The sequence below is a fragment of the Pelophylax lessonae genome (genome assembly GCF_965119305.1).
Source record: "Pelophylax lessonae genome assembly, chromosome: 3".
Taxonomy (NCBI): domain Eukaryota; kingdom Metazoa; phylum Chordata; class Amphibia; order Anura; family Ranidae; genus Pelophylax; species Pelophylax lessonae.
Genome location: NC_138770.1, coordinates 319,083,011 through 319,107,420, shown reverse-complemented (window position 1 = coordinate 319,107,420; position 24,410 = coordinate 319,083,011). Strand labels below are relative to the sequence as shown.

Genomic DNA, 24,410 nt, shown 5'->3' with positions numbered 1-24,410 from the left:
AGGGGATCTCGCTGGCTTCAAGCTGCCCACATCTGAGATGGCAGCGCTGGACAAGACGTTTTCAAGGTAAGTATTTGTCCTAACAGGTAAGTGCAACCCGGGACAGATCAGAGGCTAGCCATTGTGGAATGCACTAGCCCTGACTGTCCCGGGGGTATTAAAAAAAAAAAAAAAAAAAAAAATCCAGGGTGGAACTCCGCTTTAATACACTAACATTGATTCATAAATGTTAAAGCTGAAAATGTTGTAGAAAAGAGAGCATGTGAAAAATGTTAATTTTCCCGAATGAGTAGAAGTAGTCATATAAGTGAACCATACTTTTATGTGAAATTATTAATATAGAACAGTTGATTTCACATAAAATGTATAGCATTACATGCAGGTAAGCAAAAACCTCTTCTGCACTTCTTTCAAATCCATAAGCGTGGAACCTTTTTGGGGTCAGGAGCCCAAATTGGGCTCTAAAGTTAATTTTATGGATCTCCAGTTTGTTCGATATTATAATAATAATCCCTTTTGTACTGAAACATACAGGTTGCCAAAAGCCTGGTAACATTTAGCAGCTTGAAGCCTTTGTGACACTATTAAAAAATAAATGATGTATAAAATGAGGCATCATATTTGACTGTATCCAAATAAGGGCATGCAAATCAGTGTTTTGCTCTGAGTGCTGGATTCTCCAGCATGTGACAAAAGTTTTTTAGTTGTAGGAAGGCCATACATTATACATTTTTTATTTTTTTTTTACTTTTTATTCATCCAGTGGGTTGAACTAAAAAAACTTGTGCTGCTTTTCCCCAGCCACACATTCGAGGCAGATGGGGGAATCATTCCCACTGCTATTGTATTCTGACACAATGATCAGGGTTTCGGAGAAAAACCCATCAAGGTGGTTTTTCAGAAATTGATTAACTTCTGTACAACCAAGGTGCCCATACCTAGATCGAATATTAACCAGTTCCAGATGAACTGGCTGAATTTTGTTCCATGTATGGCTAGCTTTAAACTTTCACTAAATGAGTCCACAGGTTTACAATGCTCAGGTACTATGATTGCTATTGTTTGGAACCTAGGAATGTCTCATTCCAGTTATTGTGCTTGAGGCACGGGAGTAGCTGTGTTGGGAGTAATGAAGACACTAAGGGTGAGATTTACTAAAGTTGGGGCACACAGAATCTGGTGGCAGCTCTGCATACTAACCAATCAGCTCCTACATTTTTTTTGTCAAAACTTAATTGAGCAAGCTGAAATTAGAAGCTGATTGGGTACCATGCCCAGCTTCACCAGATTCTACGTGCACCAGCTTTAGTAAATCTCCTCCTAAGGTTTTCAGTAGATTAGCAAGAAAGCACATTATTACGACAAATAAGAACACATTGATATCCAGCTGGAAACAAACTCCTTCATATTCCTGAATTTTAATTTGGTTTAGAAGAATGACTTGGGTTCTAGTTGTATTCGTGGCATTTGGGGGCATTAAAGGCATTGCGTGTTAAAGTTTAAAGCTTATTATTTTCTAAACAGGGAGGAAAGATTCCGATTCGCTGGACTGCTCCAGAAGCAATCTCATACAGAAAGTTCACATCTGCTAGTGATGTCTGGAGTTATGGTATTGTTATGTGGGAAGTGATGTCGTATGGTGAAAGACCTTACTGGGACATGTCAAATCAAGATGTAAGTGCTGTTTTGTCTTTGGTAAAATCTTTTGGATCAAATCGCAAAAACCTGTTAAGGTCCATGTTGATGGATGATTTCATTTCAACACATTCTCTATTTGCAGGTAATTAATGCAGTGGAACAAGACTATCGTTTGCCGCCTCCTATGGATTGCCCGTCTGCCCTGCACCAGCTCATGCTCGACTGCTGGCTACGTGATCGCAACCTGAGGCCCAAATTCTCACAGATTGTTAGCTCTTTGGACAAGTTAATACGCAATGCCGCAAGTTTGAAAGTGACCAGCACAGCTCAAGCAGGGTTAGTATTTGATGGAGGTAGCGGACTTCTAGTCTTTTAATAAATTTATGAATTTAAATAGATTAATGTTCTTTATGTGCTTTGATTCCTGTCCTGTACTTTTATGCAGCTTTCTAGATCTATTGATGTTGATTAGTGATGCACGGAAATTTCGGCTGCCGAAAATAAGGTTTTCTTTCGTTCATTGACGGACACGGCTCCTGTCATTCTTTACCATTGGGTTATACTGCCCCCTTCAGGAGTAGGACACTAGGCAGAAAAAACTTCTGGCTACACCCATGGGCAGTCCCAGGGGGTATACTCCCTCTCCCTGCTATGGTCACTCAGTTTTTTTCGGCCTAGTCAGAAGTAAGTACCTAGTTCCTTGCTGGGATCTCTAGTACTAGCAACATTTTTTTTTAGTTGGAACATTTTTTTCCTCCTGGATTTTTCCTGTGAGATCTACTTTCAACTGCCGGACTGGGCAACAGGCTGGATAATCTAGGTCCAGTGGTCACCCCAGTCTGGCCAGCGAGTGCGCGCGCACAAGCCTCATCCCTGCGCAAGGTCAGCCTTGACATAGCCCCACTGGTCGGGGGCTGGCCCTGCGAGTTAAATGTCTCGCAAGGTCACATATGACCTGGCCTCCACCTGAGTCGCAGCACTCCTCCTGGCCGACAGCCCCCTATTTCAATGGCGAGGAGGATCTGTCTGTAGCGGTGCCCACCTGGTTCCTGTTATGGCGAGTAGCTGTCCCCCCCTATGCCCCTGGAGGGATTTGGGGTGGACGTGGGCCCCTCTTGGGGACAGTCGGACCCCTGGGTTCCCCTCCTTCCCGCAGGCACCCCCCCTGTTTTTGCAGAGTCCCTCAGCCCCCCCTCTGACATGAAAGGCAATTTGTGGACTTAGTTAAATAAAATATCCAAATATGACGAACGGATATAACGGGCGAGTAAAAGAAGTGGTTGACGCATTTTACAAATTCAATTTGCATAGTCCTAACCATAACTGGTTATGACTAAGCAAATTTAATTAGTGAAATGCGTCAACCGCTTCTTTTGCTTGCCTGTTATGTCCTGGATGTTTGTCATATTTGGATATTTTATTTAATAAAATCCACTAATTGCCTTTCATGCCGGAGTGCGGTTGATACTTTTCTTGTGCTTGGATTTGCGCAGACCGCGGACTGGGGGTGCACCCGACCTTTTGAGGATTTAACTACTCACACCTGAGCGGCTACCTTTCTATTGTTCAACCTTTGGCCACCCCCCCCCCCCCACATACACTGGGGCTGCTTGGGTGGGCTGGTCACTGGCCTCAAGGGAACAGAGCACTAACTGGTGAGGGGGGGGTGTGGGGTTGCGCCGCCGGTGATCGGATGATCAACTGTGGGGGGAGGGGGGTTTGTTCCTGATAAAGCTCCTGCCAGGGCCCCCCCTCGCCAGCGATCGGATGATCAACTGTGGGGGGAGGGGGGTTTGTTCCCGATGAAGCTCCTGCCAGGGCCTCCCACCCTGCCTGGATCTGTACTTGAGGCCTGGTCTCGCATTTCTGGGTCCCTGTATACCTCATGATGCCGCCATTTTGTTGTAGCCTGTGTATTCCTATAGACGGTGGCCATGCTTGCGTAGTCCAGCGGCCATTTTCTTTTGGTTTGCATTTCAAAAAGCGGCGGCCATGACAGTGGAGCGATTTCGGCTGTGGGAGCCCCTCCTTATCCCCTGATTTTGACTCCTGGATCATTTAGCTTCCTGATCGCCACACGTGTAGTGCAGATTCTCCTGGTGGTTGCCGGTGCCTGTATCGGCAGGTGGGGAGTCTGGTGGGGTTCTCTCCCTCTCTGCTGAGGATCGCTCTGTGCCTTGTGCTTGGCGACTGGGTGGTGCTGCCATCGCAGTGGGGGTTGTCCCTTAGCAGTGTGTTACACTTTTTTGTGGGGTCCTCATAGTGACTCATGGAGTCTTTGGAGCCTTTCCCCACCTGATCCCTTCTCTGAGCCAGCGGGGGCGCTCCGGGTCCCAACCAACTATCCATGCACTGCCGATGGTCCTGGATCCCCTTGTGTCCCGTGTGGAGGCAGCTTGTGGGCGACGGGCTAGCAAAAAGCACCCCCCACCTTCCCCCTGCCTTATCCATCTCATCAGATCCTGAATATGTTTTGGCCGCCGCTGATGTTGGTCACCCTTCTGGGTATGCGACCACGTGCCTGGAAACCTCTGATAGTAAAAATGATTCCTCCACATCTGCGACCGCGCATGGATGCACTGATTGTATCTGTGTGTGAGACCCTGAAGATGGAGGACGCAGCTGAAGCTGCGGCGGAGGCGCAGGTACCCTTTTGGCACTCACAAGCCATCCAAAGCGGCAAAGGTGTTCCCTTTCCCTGCTTATTCTGACATAATTGTCGCTAAGGAGTGGGGGCGACCATAGCATCCACGTGGGGTTCCGAAGCGCTTTATTAGGCATTACTGCTATGAGGAGTTCCTTCTTAAGAAGCGGACTGTGCCACTGGTGGTGAACCCTCTGGTTTCCAGATTAAGCACTTCAATACAGGGCACTATCACCCCCTTCCTGCCCAGGCCAATTTTCAGCTTTTAGCGCTGTTGCATTTTGAATGACAATTGCGCGGTCATGCAGCACTGTATTTAAACCAAATTTGTGTAATTTTTTTCCCCACAAATAGAGCTTTCTTTTGGTGGTATTTGATCACCGCAAGTTTTTTCTTTTTTTGCTAAACAAAACCGAAAAGTTTGAAAAAAAAAAAAAAGTATTTTTGTTTGTTTCAAAATTTTGTAAATATGTTCTTTCCTGCACTGATGAGGCCGCACTGATGAGGCCGCACTGATGGGGTGGCACTGATGAGGCATTAATATGCAGCACTTATGGGCACTGGTGGGCGGCACTGATAGATGGCAATGATGGGCAGCACTGATGATGAGGGCACTGACAGGCTCCCTGAGCACTGATTGGCATCTCTGGTGGCCATGGGTGGGCATCTCTGGTGGCCATGGGTGGGCAAACCCTGGTGGCTCTAGTGGCATCCTCCAAGGGTCTGCACTGGTCCAGCACCAACCCCCATACGTCATAGGCTCTTTACCGGGATCGGAGATGCGGTGTGTCAGAGTGACACCCCGCACCAGTGATCGCCGCTCATGACACCCAGTCAGAATAGAGCAATCACTTTGCGGCCGTCACTTTGCTATATGATGGGCAGGAAGTGTTTAAACAAGGCAACCATGATTGCAGTTGAAGAATCCCCGGCATTTAAGGACCCGGCTGACCGGCTTTCCCACAGGCTACTAAGGGCAAGGAATCTCGACGTGGACCTTCCTTCTCAGCTCATAAGTTTTTTTTCATCCCTCAGGGGCAACTGACAAGGGCTGGAAGCCTTTCAGGACCTCTGGCGGATCCAGCGAGCGTTCTCAAGACCCACGGACAAAGCTCTTTCTGCATGAAGGTGCGCCCTCACGCGTATCAGTGGTGGGGGGAAGTCATCCCTGGTTTCCAGACCCGTGGACTTCCCTGGTGCAAGACAAGTGGGTTCACAAAGTCATTCGGTCCGGCTACAAGATAGTTTCGCTCTGGTCCCCCGGCAAGGTTTTTTCCTTCCAACCTGTGCCTGTTCCCAGATCGGTTACAGGGTCTGTTTAGGGCAGTACAAGACCTGTTCCTTTAAGACAGATTGTTCTGGTTCCGACTTCAGAACATTTTCAGGGTTTTTATTCAAACCGGTTTACAGTCCCCAGTAAGGAAGGCAAAGTGCATCCAATCCTGGTCCTCAAGGCGCTAAACTGCTTTGTGCGGGTACAGAAGTTCAGAATGGAGTCTATTTGAACAGTGGTGGCATCCCTGTGTCAGGGGGATTTCCTCATCTCTAAAGATATCAAGGATTCCTATCTTCACATTCCAATATGTGAAAGTCATCAGTGTTTTCTCCCCTTTGCTGTGGGAGAGGAGCATTATCAGTTTGTGGTGTTACCCTTTGGTCTCGCCTCTGCTCCTCGGATCTTCACAAAAGTGTTGGCTCCGGTGCTAGCCTTGCTACGTCAAAGGGGAGGATCGCGGTACTGGGCTACTTGGACGATCTCCTTCTGCGAGCAGAGTCTCCCTCTGCTTTGGCAGAGAACCTGGAGATCACAATACGAACTTTGCGGGAGTTTGGGTGGATTCTGAATTTTCAGAAGTCTGCCCTGGTTCAGTCCTCAAAGCTGGACTATTTCGGCCTGACTCTGGACTCGGCCGTAGCCAGAGTGCTCCTTCCTCTGGACAAATTCCAGAAATAGCAGGCTGCAATTCGTCTCCTGCTGTCCAACAGGTGGTCATCCCTCTGGACTTGCATGCAGGTTCTGGGCCTAATGGTATCTATCTTCGAGGCGGTTCCATTTGCACAGTTCCATACGAGGTCCCTGCAAAGGGAGGTTACGACCAAGTTGGACAAGACCCACAAAGTCTCTGGACAGTCAAATCCAGCTGAGTCGGGGAACAAAAGGAGTCCCTGATATGGTAGCTTCCCTATCCAGCGCTTCGGCTGGGAAAACCCTTCCTCACTTTGTATTGGACAGTGGTCACCACGGATGTCAGGCTGGGGAGGCGTCCTTGGCAAGCATTCTGCTCCGGGGATCTGGACACTGGAAGAGTCCAAACTACCGATCAATGTCCTGTACTCGGAGCAATCAGACTGTGTCTGGATCCTTGGACGGATCGTCTTCTGGGATGCCCAGTGCTCATTCAATCGGACAATGACACGGCCGTGGCTTATGTCAATCACCAAGAGGGAACAAGAAGTGCCCTGGCAGCTCTGGAGGTAGACGGCATTCTAAGGTGAGCAGAATGATTAGTTCCTGCCCTCTCTGCCGTACACTTTCCTGGGGTGGAAAATTGGCAGGCGGGCTACCTCAGTCGGCAGACGTTGGACCATGGAGAGTGGTCCCTTCATCCGGAGGTGTTTCATCAGCTGTGTCTCTGGTGGGCACTCCCGAGGTGGATCTGTTGGCGTCTTGGCTCAACAGAAAGGTACAGAGGTTTGTGGCTCGGTCAAGGGATCCACTGGCGGACGCCACAGACGCGCTGGTGGGCCCATGGGGGTCAGTATCATCTGATATACGCCTTCCCCCCCCCCCCCCTCTCAATCTTCTGCCCAGACTCCTACGCAGGATGGAGGCAGAAGGGATTCCGGTCATCTTGGTGGCCCCAGACTGGCCTCGCCGGGCTTGGTATGCTGATCTGGTGCGGCTGGTCGCCAACGTTTTTTTGAGCTTCCTCTCGGGGAGGATCTGCTGTCCCAAGGTCCAATCTTCTATCCTGCTTTGACGCCTTGGCTGTTGAACGCCAGGTGCTAAAGGATAGAGGATTGTCTGAGTAGGTGATTCCAAGGTGATTCCGATGTTGTTAAAAGCTAGGAAATCTACTTCGAGGAAGATCTACCTTCGTACGTGGAAGACGTAAATTGTGTGGTGCGAGTCTTTTGGGGTGTATCCTCGCTCCTTCCCAGGGGCTTAGATCTTAACCTTCCTTCAACAGGGGGTTGAACAGCAATTGGCCTCAAGTACCATCAAGGGCCAGGTATCGGCCTTGGTGGTCTTTTTCCAATGACCTTTGGCCACACATTCCCTGGTGCGTTCCTTTCTTCAGGGTGTCTGACATTTGGTTCCTCGAGTGTGGGCTCCATTGCCACCTTGGGACATTAATTTGGTGCTTTCGGTCCTCCAGAAGCCTCCCTTTGAGAACCTTCGGGAGATTCTCCTGCTTACGCTGTCCCAGAAGGTGGCCTTTTTGGTGGCTATCACCTTATCTAGTGATTCACAAGGATAAAGGTGGTGCTTCACCCCAAACCGTCATTCCTTCCTAAAGTGGTCACTGATTTTCAATTTGAATGAAGACATTGTGTTGCCTTGCCTGTGTCCCAGGCATAAACATCCGAAGGAAATTGCCTCGCATGCCTTTGATGTGGTCCAGGCAATCGGGGTGTACCTGGCAGCTACCGAGTCTTTCAGGAAGTCTGACTCTCTATTTGTGCACACGGATGGACCTCGCAAAGGGTTGTCCGCTTCCTCTGCGACCATCTCCAGATAGATCACACAGACGGTGGTTCAGGTCTCAGTGCTTGGTGCCTCCCGGGCCTTCCATCATCAAGCATCAGTGTTGCAGGTTTGCAAGGGGGCCACCTCTTCGTCGGTGCACACTTTTACAAAGTTTTATAAAGTGGATATGTTGGCATCTAGGGATGCTTCCTTTGGCTGCAAGGTTTTGCAGGCTGCTGTTGAGAGGACCTGATCCTTTTTGAGGTGTTTTTTTCAGGTGGGCTTCAGTTGTTTTGATTGAGCCCCTGTTGCCTGGTTGGTTAATTTTAGCCTTGGGAATTTTTTGCTGTTTCCCACCCCTCAGGTTTAACACTGCTTTGGGATGTTCCAATGGTCAAGAATGACAGGAGCTGTGTCAGTCAATGAACGAAAGAGAAAATGAGATTTTTGACTTACCGTAAAGTCCATTTCTCTGTTCATTGATGGACACAGCACCCACCCCTCTGTGGAGTTATAATTCTCCTGACACTGCTTGTGACAAAACTGAGTGACTATAGCAGAGAGAGGGAGTATACCCCCTAGGACTGCCCATAGGTGTAGCCAGAATTTTTTTTTTTTTCTGCCTACTGTCCTACTCCTATTGGGGGCAGTATAACCCAATGGTAAAAAATGACAGGAGCGGTGTCCGTCAATGAACATCAGAGAAATGGATTTTACAGCAAGTCAAAAATCCTATTTTTAGCTGTGTGACTCAAATACCTTTTTTGATGTGTACCTACTACATTTTTAATGCATTTCAATGGGGAAGTGCTGACCAAATATGCACCAAAAATACAACAAGCAGTATTTTTAACTCCACTTCAAAAGGTGTCAGCAATAAATTCCTATTCATTTTTTAAATTCATGATATTAAAAAGTAATGTAGTGTTTGGTTTTTTTACCATCAATATCGGTTACGTCCAAGTGCATCCCGAATTTTCGATTTCAGCATCAGAATTTTCCTTTTTGTGCACCACTAATCTTGTTTATATTTCATCCTTGCTCATTATGCTTAGCATACATTTCACAACAGTTTAACATCATTTGTTGTGTTTTTTTTTATTTTTTTCCTAACCCTTTTATTTTGTTCCATTTATTTATTCCAGTGTGTCCCAGCAGCTTTTAGACCGTACTGTACCAGACTATACAACGTTTCCTACTGTGGGTGACTGGTTGGAGGCGATCAAGATGGGCCAGTATCAAGAGAACTTTCTGAGTGCTGGATTCACCTCTTTTCACCTAGTGGCTCAAATGACAGCTGAGTAAGTAGATGGGATTGTGTGTATCAGACATTTTGGAATTTTTTCAATAGATTTGTACATTAATTTCATTTTAATTTCAGAGACTTGCTCCGAATCGGGGTGACACTGGCTGGCCATCAAAAGAAGCTTCTCCATAGTGTCCAAGACATGAGGCTGCAAATGAGCCAAACTCTTCCAGTCCAGGTGTGAAGTTACAACACCGTGGGACCAAATTCTTCATATTGAAGAAACAATATGGACTAAATAGAGCTCTACGGCAGCTCAAGGGTGCACAAGAGTAATCCTGGATCGTGGTGGGGTTTTGAGTGGAGTCACAGTTCCTTTGCACAAAAGAACTCTCAGCCCTCTGCTTGCTGGATACTTGCACTTCATTTTGATCTACTGCTATGAGCAGGAAAGATTTAAGATACGCCTCTGCTACTCCACCATAGGCGCACCAGTCTGAATGGATTTCTGTGTGAATGATAATGTGTGTGTAAAAATTAGTAGTGTAAATGAAAAGATTATGGAGTGTATGTGATTATAAGCAAAGTAAAGTTAAGTAGAGGGAACCATTGAGAGTACAAGAAAGGCAATATATTTTAAGTGTCTTCCACCTAGTACAAAAACCTCTAGGCCAATAATAAAGGTGCAGGGTTGCAGAGCTAGCTATTTGTTTTATTCTCTATGTATCACCAGAATACATTCATATTTCCTGATTGTCCCTTTCTTTTTAGTTTATATCTGCATGCAGAGTATTCATTGCCCACTCTCCTCTTACAGAAGCCTAGCTGTAGAAGGCTCTTTCTATGTGGGTCTATGGAAGTTGGACATAGGCTCATTGTTATTGATCTATTCCAGTATGAAGTAGGCACTCCCCAGCAACAATGTTTTCTTAAAGGGCCAGAAGCATTTCTATTAAATATTGAGGTGAAAACCTACGGCTTACATACATAGACCCAATGTTGGTGATCAATTCCACTTAGAAGTATGACTTCCAGCAACAAGGTGTTCTTTAAAGGCCAGAAGCGTTTCTTATAGATAACGAGGTGGAGACATACAGCTTAGTCACTTCTGCTTTTATCCTTTTTTTTTTTTTTTTTTTTTCTGTTTCACAATCCTGCTACCGAATACCGAATTTCTTTTTGTTTTCCCATCTCAGATGGTATTTCCCCTTAATTAAAATCCACTGAGTGCTGCCCATCCTATATTTAACTACTGCTTCTGTTTATCCATTTTCCTGCTTCTGTTTTCCCTTGTTACCTTTCCCCCCCTGCAACCATTTTATGCTCTTTATTTTGTGAGTTTGCTCACACTTTCAGTGATAAGGGGGTGCGTTTTAGAGTGGAAATTTCATCATAACTTTACATTTTATAATTTTTTTTTAAGAAATACCTTTTTCAATTAAATTATTTAAGGAAAACTTTGGTTTGTTGTTTTTTTTGTCTTTTATATTGTGTCATCCCATAAAGTTCTTTTAGCTTTTTATTATTGCCTAATCACTGTTCAATAGCACATACTGGCTTGCCTGTAATTTTTAAATCATAACTGCTGTAAATGAGGAGGGCAAGGAAGGCAAACACGAGATGTGATGCTTCTAATAGTACAAGTTTTAGATTATATTGGGAATGCCATGGTAAAGGCCCATTTTTTTCCTGTGTGTATCCATGCTGGTTTCATATTGCCAGGCAGTCCTTGGAGACAAAGTTGTGAAAGAGCTGGATTGTGATTGGGTCAGCTGTTTGTTAGAGCATCACTAGAACTCCACCACAGCCTATGTGTGACAAAAGATGTATCATGTGAGCCGCACATCAAAGCAAACCCGCTGTAGTCTAGTGTGTTAAGGCCCTACACACGATACGGAAATCGAAAGTAAAATTTCGTCCGACGAACGATCTGACGATTTTCAGATTGTTAGTATAGTGCTTTCGACAACCGTTTATGAATTTTTTGACGACAAAAACTGAATGTGCAGGCTATAAAATTTTTATCGTACGTCAACACAACGGACGATTTTCGTTTTAATTAGTACAGTTTTCGTCCGAAAAAAAATCGTAAGCGCAAGACTAGGCATGCTCAAAAACGAAAGAATACATACAAAACAATTTAACACATGACAACACTTCTGAAGTTGAATTCTGTCGTACGGGTATTTTCTTATGAAAGCAACCTCTTCACTTTTGATATGAGACTAGCATGCAACAAAAATCGGACGCAAGATCGTTCGATAATCTGATCGTGTGTACGGGGCTTTAGTCTCAGCCCAGGCTCCCGTGTGTGTGTGGCCTAGTGGGAGCCTGGACTTAGACTTCCACACACTTTACTACAGCATGTTTGCTTTGTTGTGCAGCCCATGGTATATATCCTTTGTTACCCATTGACCTTTGGAGCCAAGACTTCCTTCCCCGGCTGGCACTCACAGTGGTGGGCACAGAACTAGAACCCTTCACAGCCTGAGCAGCAGACACAATCGCACATTCGGTCTACCACAACCTAACTGTACGGGAGCTTCCATAGTATCAGGCATTTGATGGGTCTTCACTTTGCTCTTTTAGAATATCAAAAATATATACTGCTTGTTGTATAACGAGCAGTATGGTGAGAAAAATAAGATTGCTGGTGACCCCTTGGGTTGAATTTTCCCCTGAATAGCCGATAAGGAGAGAATTCGCCCCTGAATGGCCAGCAGTTAGGGAGAGAAGCACTTCAAATATCCATATATGGTTTCCAGCTGTTGGGTGTACAAGCCTGTACAGTGAGCCTATCAAAGGTGTATGACTAAGACTGGGAGATTTGACAAACACTTCACATTGTCATGTTTGTACAAAGGGCAGTGAGAAAATGAATAGAATGGTGAATCCGTATATTATGCAAGAGGCTTTACTTTCAGCAGCAGTTTCTGAGTTGAGAATAAATGATTCACTGTATTATTTTAACCCTGCCATCCTAGTCTGTTTAACAATGCAATCTGTACTTATTAATCTAAAACATGGAACTTTTTAAAGAACAAATACTACAGACAATAAGCAGAATTGATGAGCTGCAAACGTTATCAAAGAAACATTGAAATTGTTCTGAAGCCAGAAAAGCTGGCCATAGACGGCTAGAATAGTGACTGATTTCTGCACGAAATCTGAGCCCTGGGTGGCCTTGTCAGCAATACCCAGCTTTACAAATATTCGACTGAGCTAGGTGGAAAATTACCGCCTAATTCCTATCAGAAGTAGTCACTATTTGGGTATTCAGACCTGCCTGAATACAATAGCTGGCATTGAATATTCTCCCATCCACACTGTTTAGCATGGATGGGGAAATTGATTTTATTTTTCTCTTGTTCAGCTCATGGGTTAAACAATAGAAATTTATTATGGCCAACATATTCCATAGCACCTTTTGATAATGAAAGATGCACACATGTACTGATGGGGAGGGACTGGGTTTTATTTTCACAACTTGCAGTATATGCTTTGGGAGGAACTAGGAAAAATGTGAATGTCAGATGAATTTATATTGACTTTAGACAATCAGTTTTTTTGTGTTAGCTGTAGCATACCACAATTCTTAAGAAAATTCATCCATGCCTTTTTTATACCCAAACTCCTCCAGGCAGATAAAGAAGATCACAACGTATTCCAATTATACAGTCATAAAGGGGGGAAAAAAGTCCCACAATTCTTTTTACATGATATAAATTATACACTGTGCATCCGGAAAGTATTCACAGCACTTCACTTTTTCCATGTTTTGTTATGTTACAGTCTTATTCCAAAATGGATTTAATTAATTATTTTATTTAAAATTCTACAAACAATACCCCATAATGACAATGTGAAAGAAGTTTATTTTAAATCTTTGCAAATTTATTAAATAAAAAAAACAAAAATAAAATCACGTCTACAAAAGTATTCACAGCCTTTGCTCAATACTTTGTTGAAGCACCTTTGGGACCAATTACAGCCTCAAGTCTTTTTGAGTATGATGCTACAAGCTTGGCACACCTATTTTTGGGCACTTCTCCCATTCTTCTTTGCAGGACCTCTCAATCAGGTTAGAAGGGGTGTTGGTGCACAGCCATTTTCAGATCTCTTCAGAGATATTCAATCAGGTTCAAGTCTGGGCTCAGGGTGGGCCACTCAAAGACATTCAGAGTTGTCCCTTATGCCCCATACACACGTGCAGATTATCTGCAGACTTTTGTCTGCAGACTTACTAAAACCATATAATATGAGGTCAAACCTAAACACTTTCAATTTGTATGCAATCCGGCAGGCCCTTGCACTACATAGAAAAGGTGAGTCTGCAGACAAAAGTCTGCAGATAATCTGCACGTGTGTACGGGGCATTAGTCACTCATTTATTATCTTGGACGTGTGCTTAGGGTCGCTGTCCTGTTGGAAGATGAACCTTTGTCTGAGGTCCAGAGCGCTCTGGAGCAGGTTTTCATCGAGAATGTCTCTGCACATTGCTTCATTCATCTTTCCATTAATCCTGACTAGTCTCCCAGTTCCTGCCACTGAAAAACATCCCCACAGCATGATGCTGCCACCACCATGCTTTACTGTAGGGATTGTATTGGCAAGGTGATGAGCGGTGCCATTCAAGCCAAAGAGTTCAATCCTTGTTTCAGCAGACCAGAGAATTGTTTCTCATGGTCTGAGAGTCCTTCAGATGTCTTTTGGCAAACTCCAGGCGGGCTGTCATGTGCCTTTTATTGAGAAGTGGCTTCCATCTGGCCACTCTATCATACAGGCCTGATTGGTGGAGAGCTGCAGAGACTATTCTTCTGGAAGGTTCTCCTCTCCACAGAGAAACGCTGGAGCTCTGTCAGAGTGGCCATCAGGTTCTTGGTCACTTCTTTGACTAAGACCCTTCTTCCCCAATTGCTCAGTTTGGCCGGGCGGCCTGATCGAGGAAGAGTCCTGGTGGATAAAAACTTCTTCAATTTATGATGGAGGCCACTGCTCAATGCTGCAGAAAATTTTCTATACCCTTCCCCAGATCTATGCCTCCAAAACAATCCTGTCTCTGAGGTCTACAGACAATTCCTTGGACTTCATGGCTTGGTTTGTGCTCTGACAAGCTGTTAACTGTGGGGCCTTGTATAGACAGGTGTGTGCCTTTCCAAGTCATGTCCAGTCAACTGAATTTACCACAGGTGGACTACAATCAAGTTGTAGAAACAGCTCAAGGATGATCAGTGGAAACAGGATGCACCTGAGCTCAATTTTGAGTGGTAAAGGCTGTGAATACTTATGTACATGTCATTGTTTGTTTTTTGTTTTTTTTTAAGAAATTTGCAAAGATTTCAAACAAACTTTTCACATTGTCATTATGGGGTATTTTTTGTAGAATTTTGAGGAAAATAATGAATGAATTCAATCCATTTTAGAATAAGGCTGTAATATAACAAAATGTGGAAAAAGTGAAGCGCTGTGAATACTTTGCAAATGTAGTGTGTGTATGTATGTATATGTGTGTATATATACAGTGCCTTGCAAAAGTATTTGGCCCCCTTGAACTTTGCGACCTTTTGCCACATTTCAGGTTTCAAACATAAAGATATAAAACAGTAATTTTTTGTGAAGAATCAATAACAGGTGGGACACAATCATGAAGTGGAACGAAATTTATTGGATATTTCAAACTTTAACAAATAAAAAAACTGAAATATTGGGCGTATAAAATTATTTAGCCCCCTTAAGTTAATACTTTGTAACGCCACCTTTTGCTGCGATTACAGCTGTAAGTCGCTTGGGGTATGTCTCTATCAGTTTTGCACATCGAGAGACTGACATTTTTGCCCATTCCTCCTTGCAAAACCGCTCGAGCTCAGTGAGGTTGGATGGAGAGCGTTTGTGAACAGCAGTTTTCAGTTCTTTCCACAGATTCTCGATTGGATTCAGGTCTGGACTTTGACTTGGCCATTCTAACACCTGGATATGTTTATTTGTGAACCATTCCATTGTAGATTTTGCTTTATGTTTTGGATCATTGTCTTGTTGGAAGACAAATCTCCGACCCAGTCTCAGGTCTTTTGCAGACTCCCATCAGGTTTTCTTCCAGAATGGTCCTGTATTTGGCTCCATCCATCTTCCCATCAATTTTAACCATCTTCCCTGTCCCTGCTGAAGAAAAGCAGGCCCAAACCAGGATGCTGCCACCACCATGCTTGACAGTGGGGATGGTGTGTTCAGGGTGATGAGCTGTGTTGCTTTTACGCCAAACATAACATTTTGCATTGTTGCCAAAAAGTTTGATTTTGGTTTCATCTGACCAGAGCACCTTCTTCCACATGTTTGGTGTGTCTCCCAGGTGGCTTGTGGCAAACTTTAAACGACACTTTTTATGGATATCTTTAAGAAATGTCTGTCTTCTTGCCACTCTTCCATATAGACCAGATTTGTGCAGTATACGACTGATTGTTGTCCTATGGACAGAGTCTCCCACCTCAGCTGTAGATCTCTGCAGTTCATCCAGAGTGATCATGGGCCTCTTGGCTGCATCTTTGATCAGTCTTCTCCTTGTATGAGCTGAAAGTTTAGAGGGACGGCCAGGTCTTCGTAGATTTGCAGTGGTCTGATACTCCTTCCATTTCAATATTATCGCTTGCACAGTGCTCCCTGGGATGTTTAAAGCTTGGGAAATCTTTTTGTATCCAAATCCGGCTTTATACTTCTCCACAACAGTATCTCTGACCTGCCTGGTGTGTTCCTTGTTTTTCATGATGCTCTCTGCGCTTTAAACGGACCTCTGAGACTATCACAGTGCAGGTGCATTTATACAGAGACTTGATTACACACAGGTGGATTCTATTCTATCATCATTAGTCATTTAGGTCAACATTGGTTCATTCAGAGATCCTCACTGAACTTCTGGAGAGAGTTTGCTGCACTGAAAGTAAAGGGGCTGAATAATTTTGCATGCCCAATTTTTCAGCTTTTTATTTAACAAAGTTTGAAATATCCAATAAATTTCGTTCCACTTCATGATTGTATCCCACTTGTTGTTGTTTCTTCACAAAAAATTACAGTTTTATATCTTTGTTTGAAGCCTGAAATGTGGCTAAAGGTCAAAGTTCAAGGGGGCTGAACACTTTCGCAAGGCACTGTGTGTGTATGTGTGTAATAAATATATATATATATAATATAATATTTTAGCTCTGAATATAGTAGTTTGTAGCTCACCTTTTAAATTATCAGCTGTTCTGGATAGCCAAACAAACCATCAGTTTAGAAAAAAAGAACAACGCACAAGTTAGCCATACACTGATAAAAATTCAGCCGCTTCAGCTGGGACTGGTCCAATTTTGATCTGTGGATTGCTATTCCTGTTTAACAGAAGTCTTCTGTTGGAACATGCTGTAAAACTTTTTTTCAATTAGCGACTGAGGAATTCCTCCATCCACCTCACTTGCGTGTATCAAGGACATTTTTTTTTTTTTTTTCGTTCAGCCCACTGCTCATACATTTAACCTTCAGATCGTGGGTCAGTCTTTGGTAGCTTTACAGCTTACTGATGGTGATGAGAGACTAATTAGAAACCGTTGCCTCCTCAGTATATTACACACTTAATAACCGAAAATCAATGTAAGACAATTTTAAGGGTGCTAGGAGAGCCCAAAAGGGCTGTCAGGTGGGAATTGGTTCCTTAGGTGGAACTTTCACATCTGTGTTTTAGTGGTAAAAGTTCTACTGATCTCTACATTTTTATGGATATTTTTAATACCAACCTAGTCATAATTTACCCCCCACCCCCATTTGCATTTTGCTTGAGATTCACATGACTCATCTTATAGGTTCATCCATCTGAGATCTTCAGGCACTATATTTCTAGTGGTGGGCATTCAGCCTTGTTAATACACTTCCTTTACTGAAGTTTTCTTCCCTAGAGTAATTTTTAGGATTTTCTGCAGGCAAACATTGAGTCTAAACTTTGTTGGCTAGATGTTGTGTGCTTAAAGCATGTGTACTTTTTCTATAACTTCTGAAATAGTTATTTTCCAATTATTAAATATCATGGTGTACTTTTTAAGCAGAAGAATCTAGTCTAAAAGCCCCAGCCTGTATGTGTCCTGTATATTTACATGCTACATCTGCTAAAGCTTTTGCTCACACTTGCCACAATTGAAATAGTGGGAGGGTGGGGTCTGCGTTGGGATGGGCATTAGTCTGAGTCCACGGGGTGCAGGAAAGAAAACCAGTCAGTGTTGATGGGGGATTCCCTCCAATGGAGCCATTGTGTTCTCTCAGCGGGGAGTGGTTAGGAAAAGCCATCCTCGCCGGGAGAAAACGGTAAGAGCCAAAAGCAGTGATCGCATGTAAAATCCCACAGACTGGTTGTACCCAAGTCGATCGAGCAATCAACTTTGGTACATTCAGCCTGCCCATACATGGTTCGAATCTTGGCCGGTTCCTGCTGATCCTATGGCCGGCTTAAGGAGAGGATTAAAGTACCTGCTTATACAGCCCAAGTTCATAAAGGAACTGCAGAATACATGCAGGCTAGGCAGTTTGTAACTAAATAGAATTCTAGTTTAAGGCTGGCCAAAGATGGAGCGATTGCTCGATTCCCCCATCAACACAGTCATTGAGGGGGAAATCCCTCCTATGTAGCCATTGTGTTCTCCCGACAAGGATGGCTTCTGAACACAAGGATTATTTCTAGAGGCTATAATGGCTGCTAGCAGTTCAGCCTGGCCATACAAGATTCGAATCTTGGCCCCTTCCTGCTGAACCGGCTGAGATTCCAACTGTCTATGGCTGGCTTAAGACTTAGCTGTGATTTAATTACTGCTTCAGTCCTTCTAACAGATCTTATGGTGCTTTGGACCATTGTGTTTCCTGTCTATTCTGGATAAGTATAGGTAAATTAAAGCTAAAATATGAACATAGGAGAATGAGAAGGATGACCATTATATGTGAATCACTCATTTTGGCACATTTTGTACTGGGTTACACTGTGCTCCTATCATCCTGTTAGCCTTGTCACAGACAAAGATGCACTGCACTACAGTCCCCGAGAACAGGGAATGCAGCAGAAGCATTGAAGTCTATAGAAATCAGTTGATCACAGATGACAGAATGGGGATGTTCAAAGAATTGATTATATGCAGCCTGTTAATTCTGACTTGATCTCTTTATAAAAACACCTCAGCAATATTTAGTATATACCACGTAGAAATGTCACTTAAAGTTTCGGCATCTGCCAAGGTAATTGCATCCTCCCTGCTCAGTTTTGACATTATACTCCCACTCACTCTCCAATATATAATCGCTCAATAAAATTGTGTGTTAGGCTTGTCACAACACTTTTATCTTTCCCAGTGTTTGATCGTAATCTATGCACTGACATGTTAAGCTGTTTATTCCTGCTCTACCAAGCTTAGAATCCCCTGTTCCGGTTCAGACACTTCATGGGCCAAGGTCATGCTGACCTCACACAGAGATCCAGTGCAGAGCGCCAACAAGTGTCACACAGCCACGGCATCTTTATTTGTTGTTTCTACAGTAGCCACTTGTAATTACTGAACCAAATCCTCTTTTTGATGTTCCTTCGAATTCCATTCCTTTTGATATGTTACTCCAAAAAATAGCGCTGGGTCTGATTCCAGCAGTGTGTAGAGACAGACTTGTTTGCTTGACTTCAAGCTGGCAGGACACTTATGTTCTTCTCTGATGTAGGACATTTAGAATGTTCTGTGGTGTAGAACAGATCCCTCTTTAATTCACTGCCTTAGTGTCCTATTTTTGTACCCCACTGTTCAGTAGGTCAAGGAACCCTTCAACGGCAATAGTGATAGTGATGGCAGGATATGTGACTAGTGTAGCGTAGTTCTGCACATTTTTGTCACAGCAGTAATGCTATGCTCTTGGTTATTCTTGGAATGAATAGAGGCGCTGTTAATTGTAGCCACATTATTCTGCATCAATAGACTGGACTGACCACCCTGTGCCTAATCTTCATGTTCCATGGTTTAAAGTTTAAAGAAACTTTTGAGTGTTGCCACATTTTAAGATGTAATAATTTAGTAAAATGCTGTTCACTTCTTATTCTGACCATAAAAAGTCATGTTTCATACGTGATCAGACAGATCCACATAAATTGCCTACAGCTAAAGTGTGAGTGGTTTCCCCAACTAACCATTAAAACCGTATCAAATCAATATTCACTTTACACATACAGTAAAACCTTGGATTGCAAGCATAATTCGTTCCGGAAACATGCTTGCAATCCGAAGCACTCTTATATGAAAGCGAATTTCCCCATAAGAAATAATAAACTCAGATGGGTCGATCTACAACCATTTATTCAGAAGTCTTTCAGTTTATAGTCCAAATAAAAACAATAGCAATGTGATAGGTTGTGTAACCCTAAAATGTCCATTCACAAATTGCAGCCCCCACAAGGGGATTAGAAGCAAAATCCAGCAGGAGCTACAGAGTACAAAAGAGAGGTGCCTCTAAGTGTAGCAATTTGATGAAGGTACAACATTTAGCAACTCACATGGTTGATGAATAAAAGAGGCACATCTAAGTATGCAGACATCTGGGGTAAAGTTGCCCACATAGACCATCTTCTGCACTGCCAGTTCTCACCACTGTCAGTCTGCAATTGTGACCAGGAAGACTACCCTGCAGTAGAGAGATCTGAAAGCGAGGCTTGAAGCACTCGTGGAGCACAGCGTAGAAGGGATGACATAGATGGCAGTGTGGAGGGTGGTCTATGTGGACAGCTTTACCCCAGATCCCTGCAGACTTAGATGTGCCTGTTTTAATCATCAACCATGTGAGTTGCTAAATATTGTACCTTCATTAAATGTAACCATTTTGCTACACTTAGAGGCGCCTCTCTTCTCTTTTATACTCAGTTGTGACATGATGCTACTTGTATATCAAATCAAAATTTTTTTAAAAAATTTGCTTGTCTTGCAAAGCGCTCTCAAACCAAGGTTTTACTGTATAGGGAAATGTTGTGAATGGACTAAAAAAAAAAGGAAAAAAGTGCTGCATTACTAAGCAACAAGCTCCTAATGAAATAAAGTGTTGCATATAATCATATACAATTGTGTATATCAAAGATACCGATATCCATAAAGTGCAGAGAATTGTGCAAAGAAAACTTCAAATAAAGTCCAAATATGTGCAATATAAATAAATATACAGTGTGACAATAGTGGAAATGAATCAATTCCATCAAACATAAATTGAAAATGCAGAACAGGATGAATAAAATCCTCAATCTTCTTAAAAAAAAAAAAAAAAAGGGTGCTCCGAAATATAAAGTCTATATCCAATCAAAGGATCAAAGGAGGAACTTCATGTGTTCAGAAACAGGGAATTATCACCCTAAGTGCAACCATCACCAGAATCAAGTCAGGAGCGCTTACCAAAACATGTGGACTCTAAACCATAGGTAAAGAGTCATTCAAGCAGGAAGTGGTGTGACAATAGTTGTCACAGTTTCCTCAAGTTTTTTGATAGGCATAAAGGAACTTGGGTACCCAAGAAAACAAAAAGCCTCTTCATGTTGTAAAACTATCAAAGATAGACTTTATTTAAAAAAAAAAGAAAACTTACTATCTCTTAGTAGTTAGCAGGCAATAATGGTACAAAGTAGTATGATCACAAAGAAATTCAAATGGCGCAATGTCACAGCGCAAACTCAATGGATCCAATGTGTTTCATCCTCTTAGACTTCAACTGGGGTGTGAGTATATGTCAATCCATTTCACTTTTATATAAGTAGAGAAATTATTAGCTCCGATTGTACAATCTGTTCCTCATACAAGTAACCAGGAAGTGTCTGTAGCGTGGCCAGCGGTGTGCGTTCCACGCCTCAATCAACCGCGGGTATTGATTACACTTGCGGAAGTGGTTAAGTAAACTAAGCCTCACTATCAGACTGGCTAGTACTGTGAAAGTAAACCGTCTCGCAATGCCGCGAATATATGACACATGCGCAGTACTACGCGCGCCGCGCCTCATTTCCTCATTTCAATACCTGCATTCCAAGCCTCAGTTTAGTCTCGTAAATATGCCATAGCCCCAATGCGAGGACTGGAGACCGGGTCAGCGTACAAAGTAGAAAAAAGGCCATGTATAAAAGTGTATGATAGTTCTCAATATAAACCGAGGGAGAAAAAATATAAACATTGATATTACTACTTCTAAGCTACTGAGATACCTGAAGCACTGGAAAGCCTAAAAATACGCTAGTACAGTATATTAATTTAAGCTAACACTCCTAGTATATGGTTATGAGTGTATAACAACCAAACAATAAAAAAAGTAATAAAAGGAAATATTATGAAAAAATGGGGATATATAGAAAAATATGTAAAAAATATATCAAACAGAAAATATAAAAGAAGAAAAATAGGGCGAAGAGGCCTATCAGACCATAGGGATCTAATAATCCTTTCTAGTACACTCAAGCCATATTCTAAAAATGTTGATGTCCCAACCGACATTCATGCTATGGTGCCAAAAGGGTTTAAGCTCATAGATCCAATAAGTTTCCAATTGTGAAACCACTCTTAACTGCTGAACCACCCCTCCAAGGGGGTGTGTATTTATCTATAACTAGAAATTCAGTACCTGTGGGGTCCTTTTTATGCTGGCGTAGATAATGTTTGGGGACACTATGGTTAGTTTTCCCTTTTTTAATATTGGCTATATGTTCATTAATTCGTACTGAAAAAGGCCTTATGGTCTGTCCAATATATTGTTTTTTTACAAAGGCATGTAAGTAAGCAAACAATATTTTTAGTGGCACAGGTGTAAAAATGCTTCATCTGGTACTTTCGGTTAGTTACTGTGGACTCAAATGTATCTGACTTCATCCTGCCACTTATATTGTGGTGACACACATTGCATCTGCAGCAAGGGTACTAGCCTTTCAAATTGTGAAAAAAGTTGTTCTTGTCAGTGGATTAATTACATTGGGTGCAATCCTTCCTCGTAATCAGTGTTCATTTTGGCAGCAAATTTCAATTTAGTCTTAGTCTTGGGACTAAAATGGCATTTTAGTTTTAGTCCCATTTTAGTCTTCTGCAAGTGTTTTAGTTTTAGTCGTATTTAGTCGACTAAAACTCCAGTACATTTTAGTCGACTAAAACTCCAGTACATTTTAGTCGACTATAACTCATTTTAGTCCTCTATAATCGAATGGGTGTAGTTCAATTGTAATTTGTAATGCATTATTTAAGCATTTCTCTACAATTTCCAAACTCATTATATACTACTGCTGGTCCTGGAGTGAAAAATCTAATAAGCTATTATTTATGGTATTAAGCTTTGAGCATGCACCAGTGTTAATTTTGGCAGCAAATTTCCATTTAGTTTTAGTTATAGTCTTTTGACTAAAGTGCCATTTTAGTTTTAGTCGTATTTTAGTCTTAGTTGTATTTTAGTCATCTGAATTGTTTTAGTTTTAGTCGTATTTTAGTCGACTAAAATTGTGTTAATTTAGTCAACGAAAATGTTTTAGTCGACGAAATTAACACTGCTCGTAATGAGGCTGCACCCCTATAGATTACTCTGGCTCAATCAGGATGGGCACAAAATACGGTCATTCTTGAGAACATCTGTGCCTGACAGTCAAAATCTGAAACATTGGTACAATAACGTCACAACTGTAATAGTTGACTGTAAGGGACAGATTTCAACCATGCCTTATGATGGCAGCTATCCATCGGAATATATCCGTTTAGATCTGTCGGTTTGAAATAGGTATTAATTTCTAATTTGGCATGTATAGCTGTTATTTACAGATCAAGGAAGTGTATGTTTTTTTTTTTTTTTGCTTGCCTCATAAATCAGAGCAATATCTCTATCATTGGTATTCAAATGGGCCATAAAATTCTGCAAAGAATCCAGGTCTCCATTCCATAGGAGGAGGATGTCGTCTATAAATCTTACCAAGAAGACCAATTCTGGCCTATCCTGAGTATAAACGGCATCCTCCTCCCATTTTGCCATGAAAAGATTCACCAAACTTGGAACAAACTTGGCCCCCATGGCAACTCTCTTCTGTTGTAAATAGAAGATGTTTTCAAACCAAAAATAATTGTGTTTAGTTGTGAAATCTAAGTAGGGAGTTCTCCATAGACAGATAATGTTTAACAGCTAGCAGACCTAGATGATGTGGTATACACATATACAGGGATGCCATGTCTGCAGTGGCCAATACGTAACCTTCCCGGAACTCTATATTTTTTAGTATTTTAATAGTGCCTTTAGTGTCTCTCAAATATGACGGTGTCTTTCTCACCAAGGGCTGTAGATAAAAATCTATATATCATCCAATCGGGGATGTGACCGAGTCGATCCCACTTATTATGGAGTGTCCTGGAGGGCGGGTGAAGTTCTTATGCACCTTTGGAAGGTAATACATCATCGGAATTCTGGGGGCCACTGGTATAAGATCTAATCTCTCTTTTTTTTTTATCAATAATCCCTCTATCAAAACCTCTATTAACTAATTTACCTAGTTCTCTTTTAAAATGGGAAGAAGGGTCAAATGTCAGTCAGTTATAAGTCTCTCCATTAGGGTTGAGCGGACACCTAGATGTCCGTGTTCGACGGGTTCGGCCGAACTTTAAAAAAAAGTCCGGGTCCGTGTCCCGGACTTTTACCGAACTTTTCCCGGACACCGAACCCCATTGAAGTCAATGGGGACCCGAACTTTAAGGCACTAAAATGGCTCTAAAACACCAAAGGAAAGGGCTAGAGTGCTGCAAATGGCAGCAAAACGTAATTAAGAGCATGGCAAGTGCTCTGCAAACAAATGTGGATAGGGAAATAACTTAAAACAACAAAAAAAAACAGAAAAATAAAACAATGTTCTTCTTCATCTCTGAAGGACGAGGCCCATATGGAGTAGGAGGGAGGTTGAGGTGGTGGTGGATGTGGCGGTGACATAGGCGTGCGCACAGGGTGTGCTGGGTGTGCCTGGGCACACCCTAATCACCTAGGGCACATAGCATTGCCAGTGAGGAGATGGGAAAGATCTCCCTGGGACCTGCTCTGCTCTATTTCTCCTTGCCTACAGGTACATGGCCCCGATACATTACTCTCCCTGCTGGCAAACACATGCATGTGTATTTCAACTTTGGGGTGCACACCTTAATGCAATAGGCTGCGCACACCTATGGGCG

At 42.8% G+C, this 24,410-nt stretch overlaps 1 protein-coding gene across 2 annotated transcripts in view; it reads left to right on the top strand.

Moving 5' to 3' along the window:
• The window catches only part of EPHB3 (EPH receptor B3), an 86,348-nt gene extending 75,672 nt beyond the window's left edge, over positions 1–10,676 (top strand). For both annotated transcript variants that reach the window (XM_082249035.1, XM_082249034.1), the window contains exons 13-16: positions 1,525–1,674; positions 1,781–1,974; positions 9,119–9,274; positions 9,355–10,676. In XM_082249035.1, coding sequence (XP_082105161.1) covers positions 1,525–1,674; positions 1,781–1,974; positions 9,119–9,274; positions 9,355–9,463 — 609 coding nt within the window. In that variant the 3' untranslated portion in view covers positions 9,464–10,676. The remainder of the gene's footprint in view (positions 1–1,524; positions 1,675–1,780; positions 1,975–9,118; positions 9,275–9,354) is intronic.
• The last annotated feature ends 13,734 nt before the right edge of the window (positions 10,677–24,410 follow it).